The 15631-nt window shown below is 52.8% G+C and overlaps 1 protein-coding gene across 2 annotated transcripts in view; it reads left to right on the top strand.

Annotated features, from left to right (window-relative positions):
- Window positions 1–14785, top strand: part of FA2H (fatty acid 2-hydroxylase) — a 61827-nt gene extending 47042 nt beyond the window's left edge. Inside the window, exons 3-7 of one of the 2 annotated variants that reach the window (XM_016930168.3) lie at window positions 376–518; window positions 1429–1535; window positions 8583–8755; window positions 11144–11396; window positions 13480–14785. In XM_016930168.3, coding sequence (XP_016785657.1) covers window positions 376–518; window positions 1429–1535; window positions 8583–8755; window positions 11144–11396; window positions 13480–13559 — 756 coding nt within the window. In that variant the 3' untranslated portion in view covers window positions 13560–14785. The remainder of the gene's footprint in view (window positions 1–375; window positions 519–1428; window positions 1536–8582; window positions 8756–11143; window positions 11397–13479) is intronic. The other variant, XM_016930169.4, reaches the window with a different exon arrangement.
- Window positions 14786–15631: the final 846 nt, after the last annotated feature.

The raw sequence follows: 15631 nt of genomic DNA, 5'->3' as shown, positions 1-15631 counted from the left end.
TCATCACTGAGATTCTGTCTCTCTAGCTCTTGGTTTGGCCATCTTCTGTGCTGGTGGCATCTTCAGGCAGGCTCTGCTAGTAAATCCAGGCTCATGCCCTGCCGATTTAGCACCTCCAACAGAAAGAGGGATCATCTGATGGCTCATCACACCAGCTTAGGCTGCAAACCTTTACCAGATCCTATTGCTGTGGCTGGGGGCTGGGATGAGCAGCTTGGTCAGTTCTTGATCACTGAAGCAGGAGGGTGGGTGGCCCCACACAGATCACAGGAGCTGAGGTAGGAGCGGGGGATTGGGATGCTGTAACGAGGAAATGGGAGAACGAATATGGGAAGACGTGAATATCAAATGTCCACTTGGCTTCATCTCTTGCAGGACCTGGTGGACTGGCGAAAGCCTCTCCTGTGGCAGGTGGGCCACTTGGGAGAGAAGTACGATGAGTGGGTTCACCAGCCGGTGACCAGGCCCATCCGCCTCTTCCACTCAGACCTCATTGAGGGCCTCTCTAAGACTGTCTGGTGAGCTCTTCCCTGAGCCTGTGGCAGGCTGTCCCTCTCTTCTGACGGTGCCAATCAGATATGGAAAGAGAGGGGGCAATTGAGTCCCTCCCCAGAGCCCAGGTCTATGCTGTAAAGCTGTCAGGGAGGGAGGAACATGCCATGGGAATAATTCATCCCTATGCATGGTTTTGTCCACTGGGTGGGTCACAACCGAGCATGTAGCCAGAAACTACATTGAATGCCACCTCTGGTCTATTCCAGACTCTTATGGGGAGTTTCTTGCCCACGATGCACATGGGAACAATTTTGCCTGCAATTAGCTCCTCTGCCACAAGAGGTCAGCATCTGTCCAGTTGCATAGAGTCAGTAGCCCTGGGGACACAGTTCTTTTCTGCCAATAACTCATCTCAGAGACAGGAGGCAGATGGACTCACAGCCTCTCTCCTCTTTTCTCTTCCCCACTCCCTGTACCAGTGTCCCTTTGACCCCAGGTCTCCATAGGCGTTCTGCATATGCTTTGGTGTCATCTTGTCCCCCATCCAGTTGAGTTATCTGTCTCCAAGAAAGCTGGACCCTGCTGGGCATGGTGGCTCACGCCTGTAATCCCAGCACTTTGAGAGGCCAAGGTGGGTGGATCACCTGAGGTCAGGAGTTCAAGACCAGCCTGACAACATGGTGAAACCCCATCTCTACTAAAAATACAAAATTAGCTGGGTGTGGTGGCGCATGCCTGTAATCCCAGCTACTTGGGAGGCTGAGGCAGAAGAGTCACTTGAACCCCAGAGGCAGAGGTTGCAGTGAGCCGAAATCACGCCATTGCACTCCAGCCTGGCAACAAGAGTGAAACTCCGTCTCAAAAAAAAAAGAAAGCTGTACTCTGTCAAGCTCCTGTGCATGTATCTCTCTCACCCTGATGGCCTTCCTGCAGGTACAGTGTCCCCATCATCTGGGTGCCCCTGGTGCTGTATCTCAGCTGGTCCTACTACCGAACCTTTGCCCAGGGCAACGTCCGACTCTTCACGTCATTTACAACAGGTAATGCCAGTTTCTTTCCTGACTTGCCCTGAGGATCCTAGAGGGAGGAGACCTCAGTGCTTTCCCTGGCCCAGAGTTTCTGAGAGCACAGAACCCCAAACTACATCACAGACATTTTTGGTGAAGCCTCTCTGTAGAAATAGTCTTCCAAAGAAGAATTTTGTCTGACTCCCATCTACCCCCCAAATGGATACAAAACCCAACAACACATCAGCAGAAACTAAATGGAATCATCGGGTGGCATAGCAATAAAAAAAGAGAGAGAGAGAGATTGAGTGCCTCTCATTGAGTGTCACACCAAAAGACACATGATCTGGGATTCTTTGCTAAGAAACTAAATGAAATCACTTCATCGGGTGACACAGCTGAGAGCTAGACTCGGACTGGCCTATGAACCCAGCACAGATTAGCAGAGAACTTGGGAGAGAAAGATCTGGGAGTGTCCTAGAGTGTGTCCAAGGCAAAGGCTCAGGCAGCAGACCCCCAGACTGGGAGTAATGGCCCACTAACCTCTATGGGACACTTGCCATGTGCGGGGCCACGTGTTCTCCCAGGACCGCCTCATTTACCCCTCCCAGCAGCCCCATAAGAAGGGTCCTGTCATTATCCCCTTTTAGAGCTGAGGAAATGGAGCCTCAGAGATATCAAGGGAGTAGCTGAAAGGCATGTGGCTAGGATGTGGATACCAGGTGTGCCCCAGCTTCTAGCTGGGGGGCAGAGGATGAAAAGACAGGCTGATATGGGGCAGTGTCTAAAGAGCCTATGAGACTGGGGTTTAGGATGACTGCGGGTTTAAGTATAGCCGCTGGGACAGCCAGCCCCGCAAGCATCTTGCCTACTTTGGGCCTCCAGGTACATGCCACCTGCCCTGTGGTCTGTCTGTCCTGGCTCTGAGCTTCCTGAGCTGCCCTCACTCTGCCAGGGGAAGCTCTTTTCCCTGCACTCCGCAAGTCAAGTGCCTGAATGGTTGAGATGAGAGGGGCCATGGTCACGGCATCAGGAACTTCATTTATCCACCTGACCCAGGATGAGTCGGGTGAGCGAGCTGCAGGAAGTTCCCCCAAATCCAGCCCAGAGCTCCTCCCGGTCACCGAGGGTTACTGCAGGCATCCCTCGAGCCATGGTTGCCCTGTTCTGCCCACGCTGAATAGCTCAGGCACAGCACGGGGCTTGTTGCTCAGAAGGCCTGCTCGCTGAATCACCCACTGTCCGCCCGGCGCTGCCCTAACAATCGCAAACAGTGGCAGGGCCGCCAGGGCTGGCAGCCGGAGGGGGAAGGGGATGCTGAAGCTTTGGCCCAGGTCCCTCTGCCAGATTCCTCCAGAGATGCCACTCAGTACCAGCTCCGGCCGGATGGGCAGACAGGGGTGATGCTGGGGTGAGGGGGCGGGCAGAGGCTTGACCTATAGGAGAGGACTTTCCTGCATGGCAGGGAGGATGATTTGAGGGCTCTATCAGCCACACGGCCTCGGCAGAGAGCTAAAATGTGCCTGTCTTATAAAGGTCCAGTGTAGAGGGTTAGTAAGCCTGTGACCATGATGCCAGTGATGGGGGCATGAGAGATACGTCTCCACGTGCCTCCCTCAGCCCCCAGCTTGTCATGCAAGGCACAAGCCACAGGCAGAGAAAATAAGAGCCCACAAAGCAAGGCAAGGGGAGACTCGGCGGGATCCTAGTGCAGCTGCTGGACAAAGGACGCACTGGAATCAATACAGAAGAGTCAGGGTGCCAAGAAGCAGTGGCTGAACGCAGACACCAGTTCAAGGCTGACATTCCTAGATGCGCACATGAAAATGCTTTCAAAAGCTGAGGGGATGGGGGAAAGGGGGCGGCGCTGCATACTCAGGATGGCTCCAGAGCAGCTTCTGAGAGCACGTTAGAGCGAGTGGCATCCCTGAGAGGAGGGGAGGCAGGCTTCCGGTGGGGTGGTGTGCGGGGCCCGGCAGAGGCCAGGACCTTAGTCTGCGCCGGAGAGTGCTCCCGTATGTCCAGTCCTTTCCTTACCAACAGAGAGCTAAGGCCAGGCACGGTGGCTCATGCCTGTAATCCCAGCACTTTGGGAGGCCGAGGCGGGTGGATCACCTGAGGTCAGGAGTTTGAGACCAGCCTGGCCAACATGGTGAAACCCAGTCTCTACTAAAAATATAAAAATTAGCCAGGCATGATGGTGTGTGCCTGTAATCTCAGCTACTTGGAAGGCTGAGGCAGGAGAATCGTTTGAACCCAGGAGGGCAGAGGTTGCAGTGAGCCAGGATCATGCCACTGCACTCTAGCCTGGGTGACAGAGTGAGATTCCGTCTCAAAAAAAGAAAATATAATATTAATATTATTATATAATACAACGTATATACTCATCATATAATCAGATACTCTGTTACCTCCATCCTAACTACACCCCTCCAAGATGGGTAGGGTGTTTCCCTGAGGAAACTGTAACACCTAGGCGGTGCTGAGCCAGGATTTGAATCCAGGTCTGCAAATCCAATGCCTGTGCTCTCTGCACTTCACCGGAATGACCTTACGGACCCCAGAGGTATCAGGGTTTCTCTGGAAGCAGGGTCTCTCACCAACCAGACCAGCCCAGCTAAGACTCCATGGGAGAGGGGTCACTTGAACCTGACTCCTTTGGTAATATGTGGATGTCAGTAACCACAGCCTCCCAGGAAGGAAACCCAAGAGGAGGTGGGCGGGAAGAAGGAGGAAGACGGTTGGCCTCATTTGGGAGGTGTTCACGGTGGGGACTGTGGACAACCACATGGAGCTGTCCAGTAGGGCGTGGCCACCCAGGGTGGAGTTGGTGTAGAGCTTCGATCGTCAGCATGTGGGAGAGGAAGGGATTGAGCTGAGAGGCAGAGGGTCCAGGTTTGGACCCTGGGGACAAAGGGCAGAGTTTCCAAGATGGAGCCTGAGCAGGGAGATCCAGGGAAGAGGAGAAAAGCCAAGTGTGGCGGCAGGCAGAAGGGGGAGCTATGGATTCCAACCTTATTGCTCCCGGATCCTTTGAGAATTTGAGAAACTGTGGACACAGTACAGAGAAAAAATGCCCATAGGTGTACAATTTGATATATTAGCAAGTTCACAGACACTCTGCAATCCAACGTAGTACCCTCGGATATTCATAAGCCTCAGGTTAAATGCCTAGGCAGCTGCAGATTGAAGAAGAGAGTAGAGCTAATGTCATATGCCACAGCCAGCTTAGAGGTGGACTAAAAAATATGCTTAGATTTGGCAAGAAAGACATCATGAATAGCCTTTGAAGTTCTGGTAGTTTGGGGCAGAAGACAGATTTTTTTTTTTTTTTTTTTTTTTTTTGAGATGGAGTTTCACTCTTATTGCCCGTGCTGGAGTGCAATGGCACGATCTTGGCTCACCAAAACCTCTGCCTCTCGGGTTCAAGCGATTCTCCTGCCTCAGCCTCCCAGGTAGCTGGGATTACAGGCATGCACCACCATGCCCGGCTAATTTTTGTATTTTTAGAGACGGAAGTTTCTCCATGTTGGTCAGGCTGGTCTCGAACTCCTGACCTCAGCTGATCCGCCCACCTCGGCCTCCCAAAGTGCTGCAATTACAGGCATGAGCCACTGCATCCGGCCCAGAAGACAGATTTTTAAGGACTTGACAAGCCAATGGGAAGTGGCAAAGTGGAGCCATGAGTCCAACCTACGTTTTTTTTCTTTTTTTCTTTTTGAGACAGGGTCTTGCTCTGTCATCCAGGCTGGAGTGCAATGGTGCAACCACAGCTCACTGCAGGCTTGAACTGCTGGGCTCAAGTGATCCCCCTGCCTCAGCCTCCTCAGTAGCTGGGACTATAGGCATGAGCCACCATGCCCAGCTAATTTTTTTACTTTTTGTTGAGGCGGGGTCTCACTGTGTTGCCCAGGCTGGCCTCAAACTTCTGGGCTCAAACGATCCTCCCACCTCAGCCTCTCAAAGTGCTGGGATTACAGGCATGAGCCCCCATGTTCAGCCTAGCCTGGCTTTTTAGGAGCCTTGATGATGAAGGGGCTGAGTCCATGATGGGAAAGTCTTGCCTAGCTCAGAAAGATGAGCAGAAGAGCCAGGAGAAAAGGAGAGACTGAAGGAGCCCAGAGGAGTCCCTTGGGAGGGAGGGTGGGAGGAGGCGGCTGAGGGCTTTGCACTGCCGAGCAGGGGCAGCCTGGCAAGTCATGGACTTTGGGCCTCCACGTCCTCAATCATGCAGGCAATGCAGGGCTTCCCTTGTAAGGCTGTGGTGAGATGAAATAGGAAGTAATCCATGGAAGGCCCTTGGGCGGTGCCTGGCACACAGGAATCGGTCAGGACACATCTGCTGTTACTGTTGCTCTGATCATCCAGCGCCCGCGTGCCGGTGCACCCCTCTTCCCTGAGAAGCAAGGAGGATGCACCAGGGTACTGGCAGAATGTGGTGTGCTTGGAAGTTGGGGGAAGTATGTGGAGGGGATAGTTCCTCCCCAACCCCAGGGCCTCTCTTCTCTGTGAAGTAGGAAGCTGGGTGGAAGGAGAGGCGGTAAAGGGGAGTAGAGCGTGTTCAAGGGCAGTGGGGAGGGAGCTGAACTTGAAGATGCACAGGGATCATCCATCAGGCTGTGTCTAGGGTCTTGCAGAGGTTAAAGGTGCCAGACCCACAGCTGTGTGAGTCTCCATGCTCAGCAGCTTGGGTATGGGGTACAAAGGCAGGTTCCTGCGCTGACCCCGGGGTGAGGGTTCATGGGTGCAGGTGAGGGAGATGGAGTAAGGGTTAAAAGAGAATGGCTAGGCCAAGCATGATGGCTCACACCTGCAATCCCAGCCCTTTGGGAGGCCAAGGTGGGTGGATCATTTGAGGTCAGGAGCTCAAGACCAGCCTGACCAACATGTTGAAACTCTGTCTCTACTAAAAATACAAAAATTAGTTGGGCATGGTGGCGCACGCCTATAATCCCAGCTACCCGGGAGGCTGAGGCAGGAGAATCACTTGAATCCGGGAGGTGGAGGCTGCAGTGAGCCGAGATCGTCCCATTGCACTCCAGCCTGGGTGACAAGAGCGAAACTCTGCCTCACAAAAAAAAAAGAGAGAGAGAATGGCTAGCTTTGGAAAACAGTCTGGCTATTCCTCAAAAGGTTAAACATAGAGTTATGATATGAACCAACAGTACCACTCCTGGGCTTGTACCCAAGAGAAAGGACAACATCTTTTCACACTGAAACCTCTACACGAATGTGCATAGCAGCACTATTCACAATAGCCAAGAGCTACAAACAGCCCAGGTGTCCCTCAACTGATGGATGGATGAATAAAGTTTGAATATCATTCAGCCTTAAAAAGGAATAGAGTTGTAATACATGTTACAACATGGGTGAACGTTGAACATATTTGGTAAGAGAAGCCGGTCATAAAAGACCATATGTCATGTGATCCAATTGATGTGAAATGTCCAGAATAGGCAAATCCAACAAAGAGGAAGTAGACCTGTAGCTTCCTAGGGTTGGGAGGGTCTGAGAAGAAATGGGGAGTGGCTGCTAATGGGTACAGGGGCTTGGGGGGAAGTGATAAAACTGTTGTAAAATTGACTGGGGTGATGGTTTAACAACTTTGGGAATATACTAAAAAGCACTGAATTATATATTTTATTTGGATGAATTATATGGATGTGAATTAGATTTAGATAAAGCCGTTAAGAAGAGAGAAGATATGGCCAAAGCTATGGTTTGTGGAGAAAAGAAAGATAAGAGGATGAGGATGGGCCGGGCACGGTGGCTCATATCTGTAATCCCAGCTCTTTGGGAGGCTGAGGAGGGCAGATCACTTGAGGTCAGGATTTCATGACCAGCCTGGATAATATGGTGAAACCCCATCTCTACTAAAAATATAAAAATTAGCCAGGTGTGGTGGCACACACCTGTAATCCCGGCTACTCAGGAGGCTGAGGCAGGAGAATCACTTGAACCCGGGAGGTGGAGGTTGCAGTGAGCTGAGATCACACCACTGCACTCCAGCCTAGGCAACAGAGCAAGACTCTATCTCACAAAAAAAAAAAAAAGAAAAAAAAGGATGAGGATGAATATGGAGCAAACAGGAATGAGAGCTGAAATCTCCATGAGGTCAAAGAATGAATGAGGTGGAGGAAAGAGCTGAAAGCCGCTAGGACTGCAGGCTGTCTCCGGAGGGTGGTGGGAAGCATGTGCTTGAAGATGGTGCCCCGTCTCCAGTCTTCTCCTCTCCACCTAGGCTGATCATCTTCAGTGTTTTCACATCTTCCTCCTGTGCTATGATTTCAGGTCTTGTCTGTTGAGATCTCGGTGCTTGTTTTTTCTTGTCCTTCCTGCCCCATGGTCCCTGGTGGGTCACACTTCCCATCATTAACACCCTGGAGGCCAGGCACAGTGGCTCCCTTCTGTTATCTCAGCACTTTGGGAGGCCAAGGCGAGAGAATTGCTTGAGTCCGGGAGTTTGAGACCAGCCTGGGCAACATAGCAAGATCTTGTCTCTACAAAAAAAATAAAAATAAAAAATAAATTAAAAATTAGCTGGGTGTGGTGGCATGCGCCTTTGGTCCCAGCTACTTGAGAAGCTGAGGTGGAAGGATCGCTTGAGCCCAGGAAGGGAAGGCTGCAGTAAGCTGTAATCACACCACTGCCCTCCAGCACTCCAGCACTCCAGTCTTCCAACCTGGGCGACACAGAGATACCTTGTCTCAAGATAATAATAACAACGCCCTGGCTCAGGAGTGTCGCCTTCTCGTCTCCAATGTCCTTGGGGCAAGGTCAGCCTTCCAGGTAAAGGCCCAGCCCCAGCCACAGCCACTCCTCCCACAGCCTCTGTAAGGAGGATGTCAGGCCTCCAGCCAGTGGCCCATCACTCCTGTAAAGGACTTCCCAGACCCAGACCAGAGTCCTGCAGCCTCCTTCCCATTTTGACTCAAGGACCCCAGCAGTGTGGCCTGGCCCTGTAGCTGTCCAACAGAGGGCAGCAGCTCCCGAGCTGATGGGGATGGTGAGGCAGGGACACCTGGAGCTATCAGGCTGCTATGCACCGGTCCTCACCTCGCTCTCCCTGCCACCCTGCAGAGTACACGGTGGCAGTGCCCAAGTCCATGTTCCCCGGGCTCTTCATGCTGGGGACATTCCTCTGGAGCCTCATCGAGTACCTCATCCACCGCTTCCTGTTCCACATGAAGCCCCCCAGTGACAGCTATTACCTCATCATGCTGCACTTCGTCATGCACGGCCAGCACCACAAGGTGAGCGGGGCGGGGTCCCAGCCCGGACCTAGCATGTGCAGCCCGAGAGGGCCCGGCAGCCAGTGGCAGCTTCGGGTGCTGCGGAGCCTCCTGGGAGTCTGGCTGTGGGTTGGGAGGGACAGGACGTTTGATGTGACTCACGGGGCAACTGGGTTGGGCATCCGAACCTAAGCCAGGTGGGGACAGCGTGGGTGTGCAGCGTCAAGCTGACCCCAGGCCCTCTGCACCCTTGTTTACGCATCACCTTTAATCCTCAAAACAACTCATTCATTCGTTCATTCATTCAGCAAATGCCCAGTGAGTGCCTCCTGTGTGCGAGACACTGTTCTAGACATCATTGAACAAAACAACAAAAAGCCTTGCCCTCCTGGAGCTTGTGCTGGAAACAGTCCCCTGGTTCTCCCCGTTCCACAGAGCAGGAGACTGAGGCCTAGGAGGACTAAGGAACTTGCCCCAGGTCACCCTTGGCACAGCCAGGATGTCGTACCCCATTCTGGGGATTCCAGAGTCTGTGCTCTCAATCACCCTTCCCCTGAGGCCCTTCAAGGACTCCACGACAGTCCCAGAAGCTGGCCCGAGAAGATAGGTCTGCCCAAAGGAAGCTACGTCCCCTGTACCCCCCACTGCTTCTCTGTCCCTGCATTGTGCTGTCCTTGGCCCGTCCCAGGCTGTTCCCCAGCCCGTCTCCACACTCTGTTCTCTGCTGGGCGTAAATCAGAGAAAATATGGCAGATATGATACTTTCGGGACACCAGTTTAGACCCTGATGTTGCTGATACTGAACGTGGGTTTCACCTTGGTTTCCCAGCAGCAACTTAATCCGGTTCATCTCGATGAGCCGATTCAGGGTTTGATCGGCCACCTGGGAGAGTTCTCAGGTTGGTTGGCTGTGGTCCTCCCGGCTCTCCCCAGAGTTGATCTGCATCCTAGGGGGCTTTCCTAGGGGCCAGTATCAGGGTGGGTGCCCAGTCCTGGGCCAACCTGTCTCTCAGGTATGCTCTCAGAGGTAGCGCAGCCCAGGCCTGGCCTGCGTCCTCCAGCCTCACCTGGCCTCTGCTCTCCAGAGCTCACTGCATCTGCTTCTGTGTCCCTTGCCCTGTTTGTGAAGCCTTTTCAGATCCACTGCCCTGTCCGCTATCTTTCCCATCCACAGGGGACACCAGAACCTTCTGGGGACCTGCTCAGGCCATTCTGGGGCCCCAGGGGCTGTCTCAGGCTCCCTCTTCTGAGACACTTCCACCCCAGTCTGTCCAGTCCCCTGCTGCCACACCATGAGGACCCGAGGAGACCGTATGGCCTGTAGCCACGTGGGCTCCAATCAGGAACGTGTTCTCAGATCCCCAAACCTATCCATCTAAGGATCCTGATCCAGCTGTGACCTGGATCTGGCCCATACCAGCTCACAAGAGCACCCATGCACATCCTTTCCTGTTTCTGCTCCAGTGACGCCACCTCGGCGCTTGAAAGCGCCAGGGCAGTTTTTACACTGCAGGAATTAGCAAACACTACCAATCAGGGCTCTCCCTCCCTCCCTTTATTTCCCCCTCCCTCATTCCCCAGCTCTCTCCCTTCCTCCTTTTCCTGAGAGCTGGTTTTCCAGCACACCACTGGTCCTGTTGTTCCTGGTCTGAAGGGAGGGAAGCCCACACCAGCATCTCACTGTGTCACTGTCACCTGCTTTCTCTCTCTCTCCTCCAGCCCAGAGAGGCTGCAGGATTCTCTTCTCAGAATCCTCACCAAGCCATAGCTAAGATCTCACCTCTATGCCAGGCCCTTGGCTTCTGAAGCTCGAGGGCCACAGTGAAGCGGTGTTCTCTGGTTCACTGTGGCGACACCCCCTTGGAACAAAAAAGGCCTCCTGTTTGGACATGGGGGTGGGGAGGACACCTCTAGTGACACTTCCGGGTCATCCCACCACAGAGGCTGCATTAACCTCAGCCGCCCTCAGTACCTTGCTCTCCCAGACAACATCAGGCCTCAGTCTAGGTGCCCTGTCTCCAGAATGCCCCTCTAGCCAGGGGCACGGCATTTAGGGATGGGATACCTGTCTAGCACCTGACAAATTCCAGAGTCACAGTGGCCTCTATAAGATGGGCTCTGAGCCGCCAGCACACCCCACCCATCCTGCCCATCCTGCCCATCCCGCCCATCCCATGTTCCTCTGCAATCTGCCAGGTCCCTTCCTGGCTCACAAATGGGGAGTAAGACAGTCTCTCCAGATCTTCCAGACGTGGTGGCCCGCCCTCCCCAAAGCCACCAAAGGTGCCAAGCCTACGCAGTGGAATGTCTGGGCCGCTGTGCCCCTGTCCTCTGCAGGGAGTGGCCAGGGCTTGGCCAGCTGCCGGGGCCCCTGGCTGCCTCCTGATGCCCAAGCCTCTCCATCTGCAGGCACCCTTCGACGGCTCCCGCCTGGTCTTCCCCCCTGTGCCAGCCTCCCTGGTGATCGGCGTCTTCTACTTGTGCATGCAGCTCATCCTGCCCGAGGCAGTGGGGGGCACTGTGTTTGCGGGGGGCCTCCTGGGCTACGTCCTCTACGACATGACCCATTACTACCTGCACTTTGGCTCGCCGCACAAGGGCTCCTACCTGTACAGCCTGAAGGCCCACCACGTCAAGCACCACTTTGCACATCAGAAGTCAGGTGAGGACGGGCCTGGGCTTCCCAGCCCCCTATGTGTGTTCACTGATTTATTTGCCAACTACCATCGAGCTCCTGGGAATGGCAAGGCACTGTTCCATGTACTGGGCATATACAGAGGGTTCCCTCTACTCTCTTCCCTGGTGCAGACAGCTGTGCAGAGACAGGCAAGGACATCAATAAATGGCAAAGATTTCAAACTGTGATAAATGCCATAAAGAAAATAAAGGGGCTGGGTGTGGTGGCTCACACCTGTAATCCCAGCCGAGGGGATTGGGAAGCCGAGGCAGGTAGATCACTTGAGGTCAGGAGTCTGGGACCAGCCTGGCCAACATGGTGAAACCTGTCTCCACTAGAAATACAAAAATTAGCGGGGTGTGGTTGTGCCCACCTATAATCTCAGCTACTTGGAAGGCTGAGGCATGAGAATAGCTTGAATCCAGGAGGCAGAAGCTACAGTGAGCTAAGATTGCACCACTGCATTCCAGCCTGGGCGACAGAGCAAGGCTCTGTCTATTAAAAAAAAAAAAGGAAGAAGAAGAAGAAAATAAAGCAAGGTGATGGAATATCACATAGGTGGGGGAGGGTCCAGCGATTTCCACTGACATATTATGTGGGCCACATATGTGATTTTAAATTTTCTAGTGGCCACACTAAGACATGAAAATAAACAGATGAAAAGAATTTTAATAACATTTACTTAACCTAACATAAGCAAATTATTATTTCAACATGTAATCAACATTAAAAAATCATTAATGGCTGAGCGCAGTGGCTCAGGCCTATAATCCCAGCACTATAGGAGGCGGAGGCAGGGGATTGCTTGAAGACAGGAGTTCCAGACCAGTCTGGGAAACATAGCAAGACCTTGTCTCTACATAAAAAAGTTTTAATTATCCATGTGTGGTGATATGCACCTGTAATCTCAGCTACCTAGAAGGCTGAGGCAAGAGGATCATTTGAGCCCAGGAGTTTGAGGCAGCAATGAGCTATGATCATGCCACTGCACCCCAGCCTGGGTGACAGAGTGAGACCCTTTTTGTAAAGTCTCTTTAAAAAAAAATAATTAGCAACTCTTATACTAAGTCTTTGAAATCTAAGGTGTATTTTGTACTTACAGCACATCTCAATTCAGATACTAAAGTTTCATTAGAAATACTAGATCCATATCTAGATTTTATAAAATTTGCAAACAGTAGTTCACATAGGTAAGTTGCTCCAAACATGCTTAAACATTTTCCGGTAACACACTTGAGGAGGCCGAGACGGGCAGATCACCTGAGGTCAGGAGTTCAAGACCAGCCTGGCCAACATGTTGAAACCCCCTCTCTACTAAAAACACAAAAAATTAGCTGGATATGGTGGTGCGCGCCTGTAATCCCAGCTACTCAGGAGGCTGAGGAAGGAGAATCTCTTGGACCCAGGAGGCGGAGCTTGCAGTAAGCCAAGATCACACCAGTGCACTCCAGCCTGAGCAACAAGAATGAAACTCCATCTCAAAAAAAAAAAAAAAAAAAAAAATTCCAGTAACTGAATCAAGCATCAGTTTTTACATTGACATGTTAATTCATCAGAATTAAATGAAGTTAGAAATTCAATTTCTCTGGAGCTCTAGCCACATTTCTAGTGCTCAGTAGCCATGTGTGGCTAAGGGCTAGTTGGACAGCAAAGAGATTAAATGGTCCAGGTGTCATTGCAGAGGTGCCATTAGAGCTAAGACCCTAATGAAGAGAAACCAGCATCTGGCGTCCCAAGAGCGACTGGTGCAAAGCCCTGAGGCAGGAATGAACTTGGGCCCCAAGGAAGGGGAAGGAGATGGAGGTGGGGGGTGGGAGGGGGCCACGTAGCCTAGAAACGAAGGCCAGATAAGGAATTAGGGTTTATTCCAGCTTCATGCTGGGGACAATAAAAGACACAGGTTCCCCACCCTTGACTTCTGCCAGGATGGCCTCGGGAGTTGGGAAGGCCAAGGGGACAGATATTGACATTGTCTCCACCTCTTATCCCTACCCTGGCACCCTTCCCAAGCCAGCGCACGCCTGCTCCTTCAATGCCTCATCTTCTCCCCGTTTGTCTCCCTCTCTAGGATTTGGTATCAGCACTAAATTGTGGGATTACTGTTTCCACACCCTCACTCCAGAGAAACCCCACCTGAAGACGCAGTGACAACTCCCACCCCCTCCGTCTTGCCCTCAGCCCGGCCCTGGCCCCTTCCCGACCCCCACCCGCCATCCAGACCCCATTAAGAAGGTTGGCTTGGCCAGGCAGGATGGGCTGTGTCCGGCCCTGCAGCCTAGTGGAAGGTGCTGAGGGGGCCCTGAGGCAGGACCGCCCTCCTGACCCCTGGTAGGAGGGTCACATCCACTTGGTGGCCAGGTGGCCCTTGGTGACCCACTTCTTCCTGGAGCGTCCCTGCCTAGAGCTCAGCCCACAGGACTGCTTCAGGACCTGGCCACAGGTAGCAGCCGCAAGGGGAAATGAAGAAAACTGACCCCTCGTGGCCACCTGTGTCACCCTTGTGCCTTAGCCTCGTGGGCTGCCTAGGAGCTGCCTGCACGGCACAGCTCCGCATTCACAGTCAGAAGTGGGTCTGTGGGACCTGTGGTCCCTGTCCTCCCTGCTGTCCCTTCTGGGGAGGCTTTGGTGGCTCTGAGGTGGACAAAGAGCTCTCGCAAGAAGAGACAGCGTGATGCCTCCCACAGTCCACCCCAGACCCTGGGGCAGCCCCTCTGGCCCTGCCAGCTGCCTGCGTCGTTGGGCCCAGGGTGGCTGGCAGGAGTCCCAGCTGCTTGCTTTAGGACCTGGCAGCTTTTCTCGCCATCCCTCCCCTGCCTCCAGAATCACAGCCCTTCTCCCCAAGGGAGGCTGAGGAGGCTTCTCCACCGGTGGCAGCCCCACCCCATCCCTGGCCATTCTTGGCCTCCACCCCGCTCAGCCCCCACTTGGGCCCTCCCAGAAGGAGCCACCTCTCAGTGCCTCACCTCCCCCTGCCTCCCAGCCTCCGCAGATGAGGTTCCTGCCCCTTCCTCCTTGTAACCAAAACCCTCACTGCTCCCAGGACGGTCTTATTTATAAACCAGATACATGTTCTTAGTCTGGTCCCAGACCAAGGAGCTGGTCAGACGGCCCTTTCTAATCCTACGTGTTGAGCTTATGTAAAAAATGTTGTTTCCTCCTGTTTTTGGTTCCTTTCTTACCCACAAACCATTACTACTTGAAACTTAAAAAACTCGCCGAGTGTAAAGGCTAAAGAGAAGCATTTTGACGGACCTTGTGATTTGTACTGTTTGCTGCGGAGCTATTTAAAGATTTTGGAATAAATATACAAAACTACGGTTGTGAAATAAAAACTTAAATTGTATATTTTGAAAAATAAAACACTGTAAAGAAACCAACAAAAATGAGTTGTTCATCAGACTCCCTCGTGGTTGGGAAGGGGCAGTGGTGTGGGGAGGGGTAGAGGGGCAGAGGATTGGTCCCCAGGGAGGGAGATTCTAGCCGTGACCAGGGTGGGTAGAATTGCTGGGGCATGGTGATGATTAAAAGCTGACCAACTCTCAGCTGGGCGCGATGGTGCATGCCTGTAATCCCAACATTTTGGGAGGCCAAGGTGGGAGGATCGCTTGAGGCCAGGTGTTCAAGACGAACCTGCCCAAAATAGCAAAACTCCATCTCTAAAAATAAAAGAAAACAAGACAAAAGAAAACAAAACAAAACACAAGGAGAAAGCTGACTGACTCTTATTCTCTCACTCAGCTTTATTCTGTTTCTAAATTCTCTGCAGACAGCATCTCCTCTTATTGCCTGCACCTGGGATGCACTGTGCCCACAAACCACTTTGATCCACCAATGGGGAGGGATCTCTTCTGGAGTTTATCTAACCCCAACTGAGCTTCCAGTCGACTTTCCTAAAACAGAGGGAGAAAGGCTCCAGCAACAAATGCCCATAGTGGGAACTAGAACCTCAAGCAGCTCAGTCTCGGTGAAACTGTTGCTTGTCTTTCTCTGCTGCCCTATCAGAACCACCTAGGAAGCTGTCGAAGTGCAGCTCCAGGGCCTCGCACTCAGGGTCTAGTTCAGTAGGTCCAAGGGGGTCGGCCCTGGACTCACCTGTCTGAGGACACGGAAGCGGAAGCAAGCTGATGCTGGGGAGCCTCGGAGGGAGCCCCGAACTCTGCTGTGTCTCCCTGCTCTGGCAGTCATAGGGGCAGCTTTATGCCTGCAGCTCCCAGCCTGAA

This window comes from Pan troglodytes, chromosome 18 (assembly GCF_028858775.2).
Source record: "Pan troglodytes isolate AG18354 chromosome 18, NHGRI_mPanTro3-v2.0_pri, whole genome shotgun sequence".
Classification (NCBI taxonomy): Eukaryota; Metazoa; Chordata; class Mammalia; order Primates; family Hominidae; genus Pan; species Pan troglodytes.
Note: the sequence above shows the minus strand (reverse complement) of the source record. Positions and strands in the feature narration are given on the sequence as shown.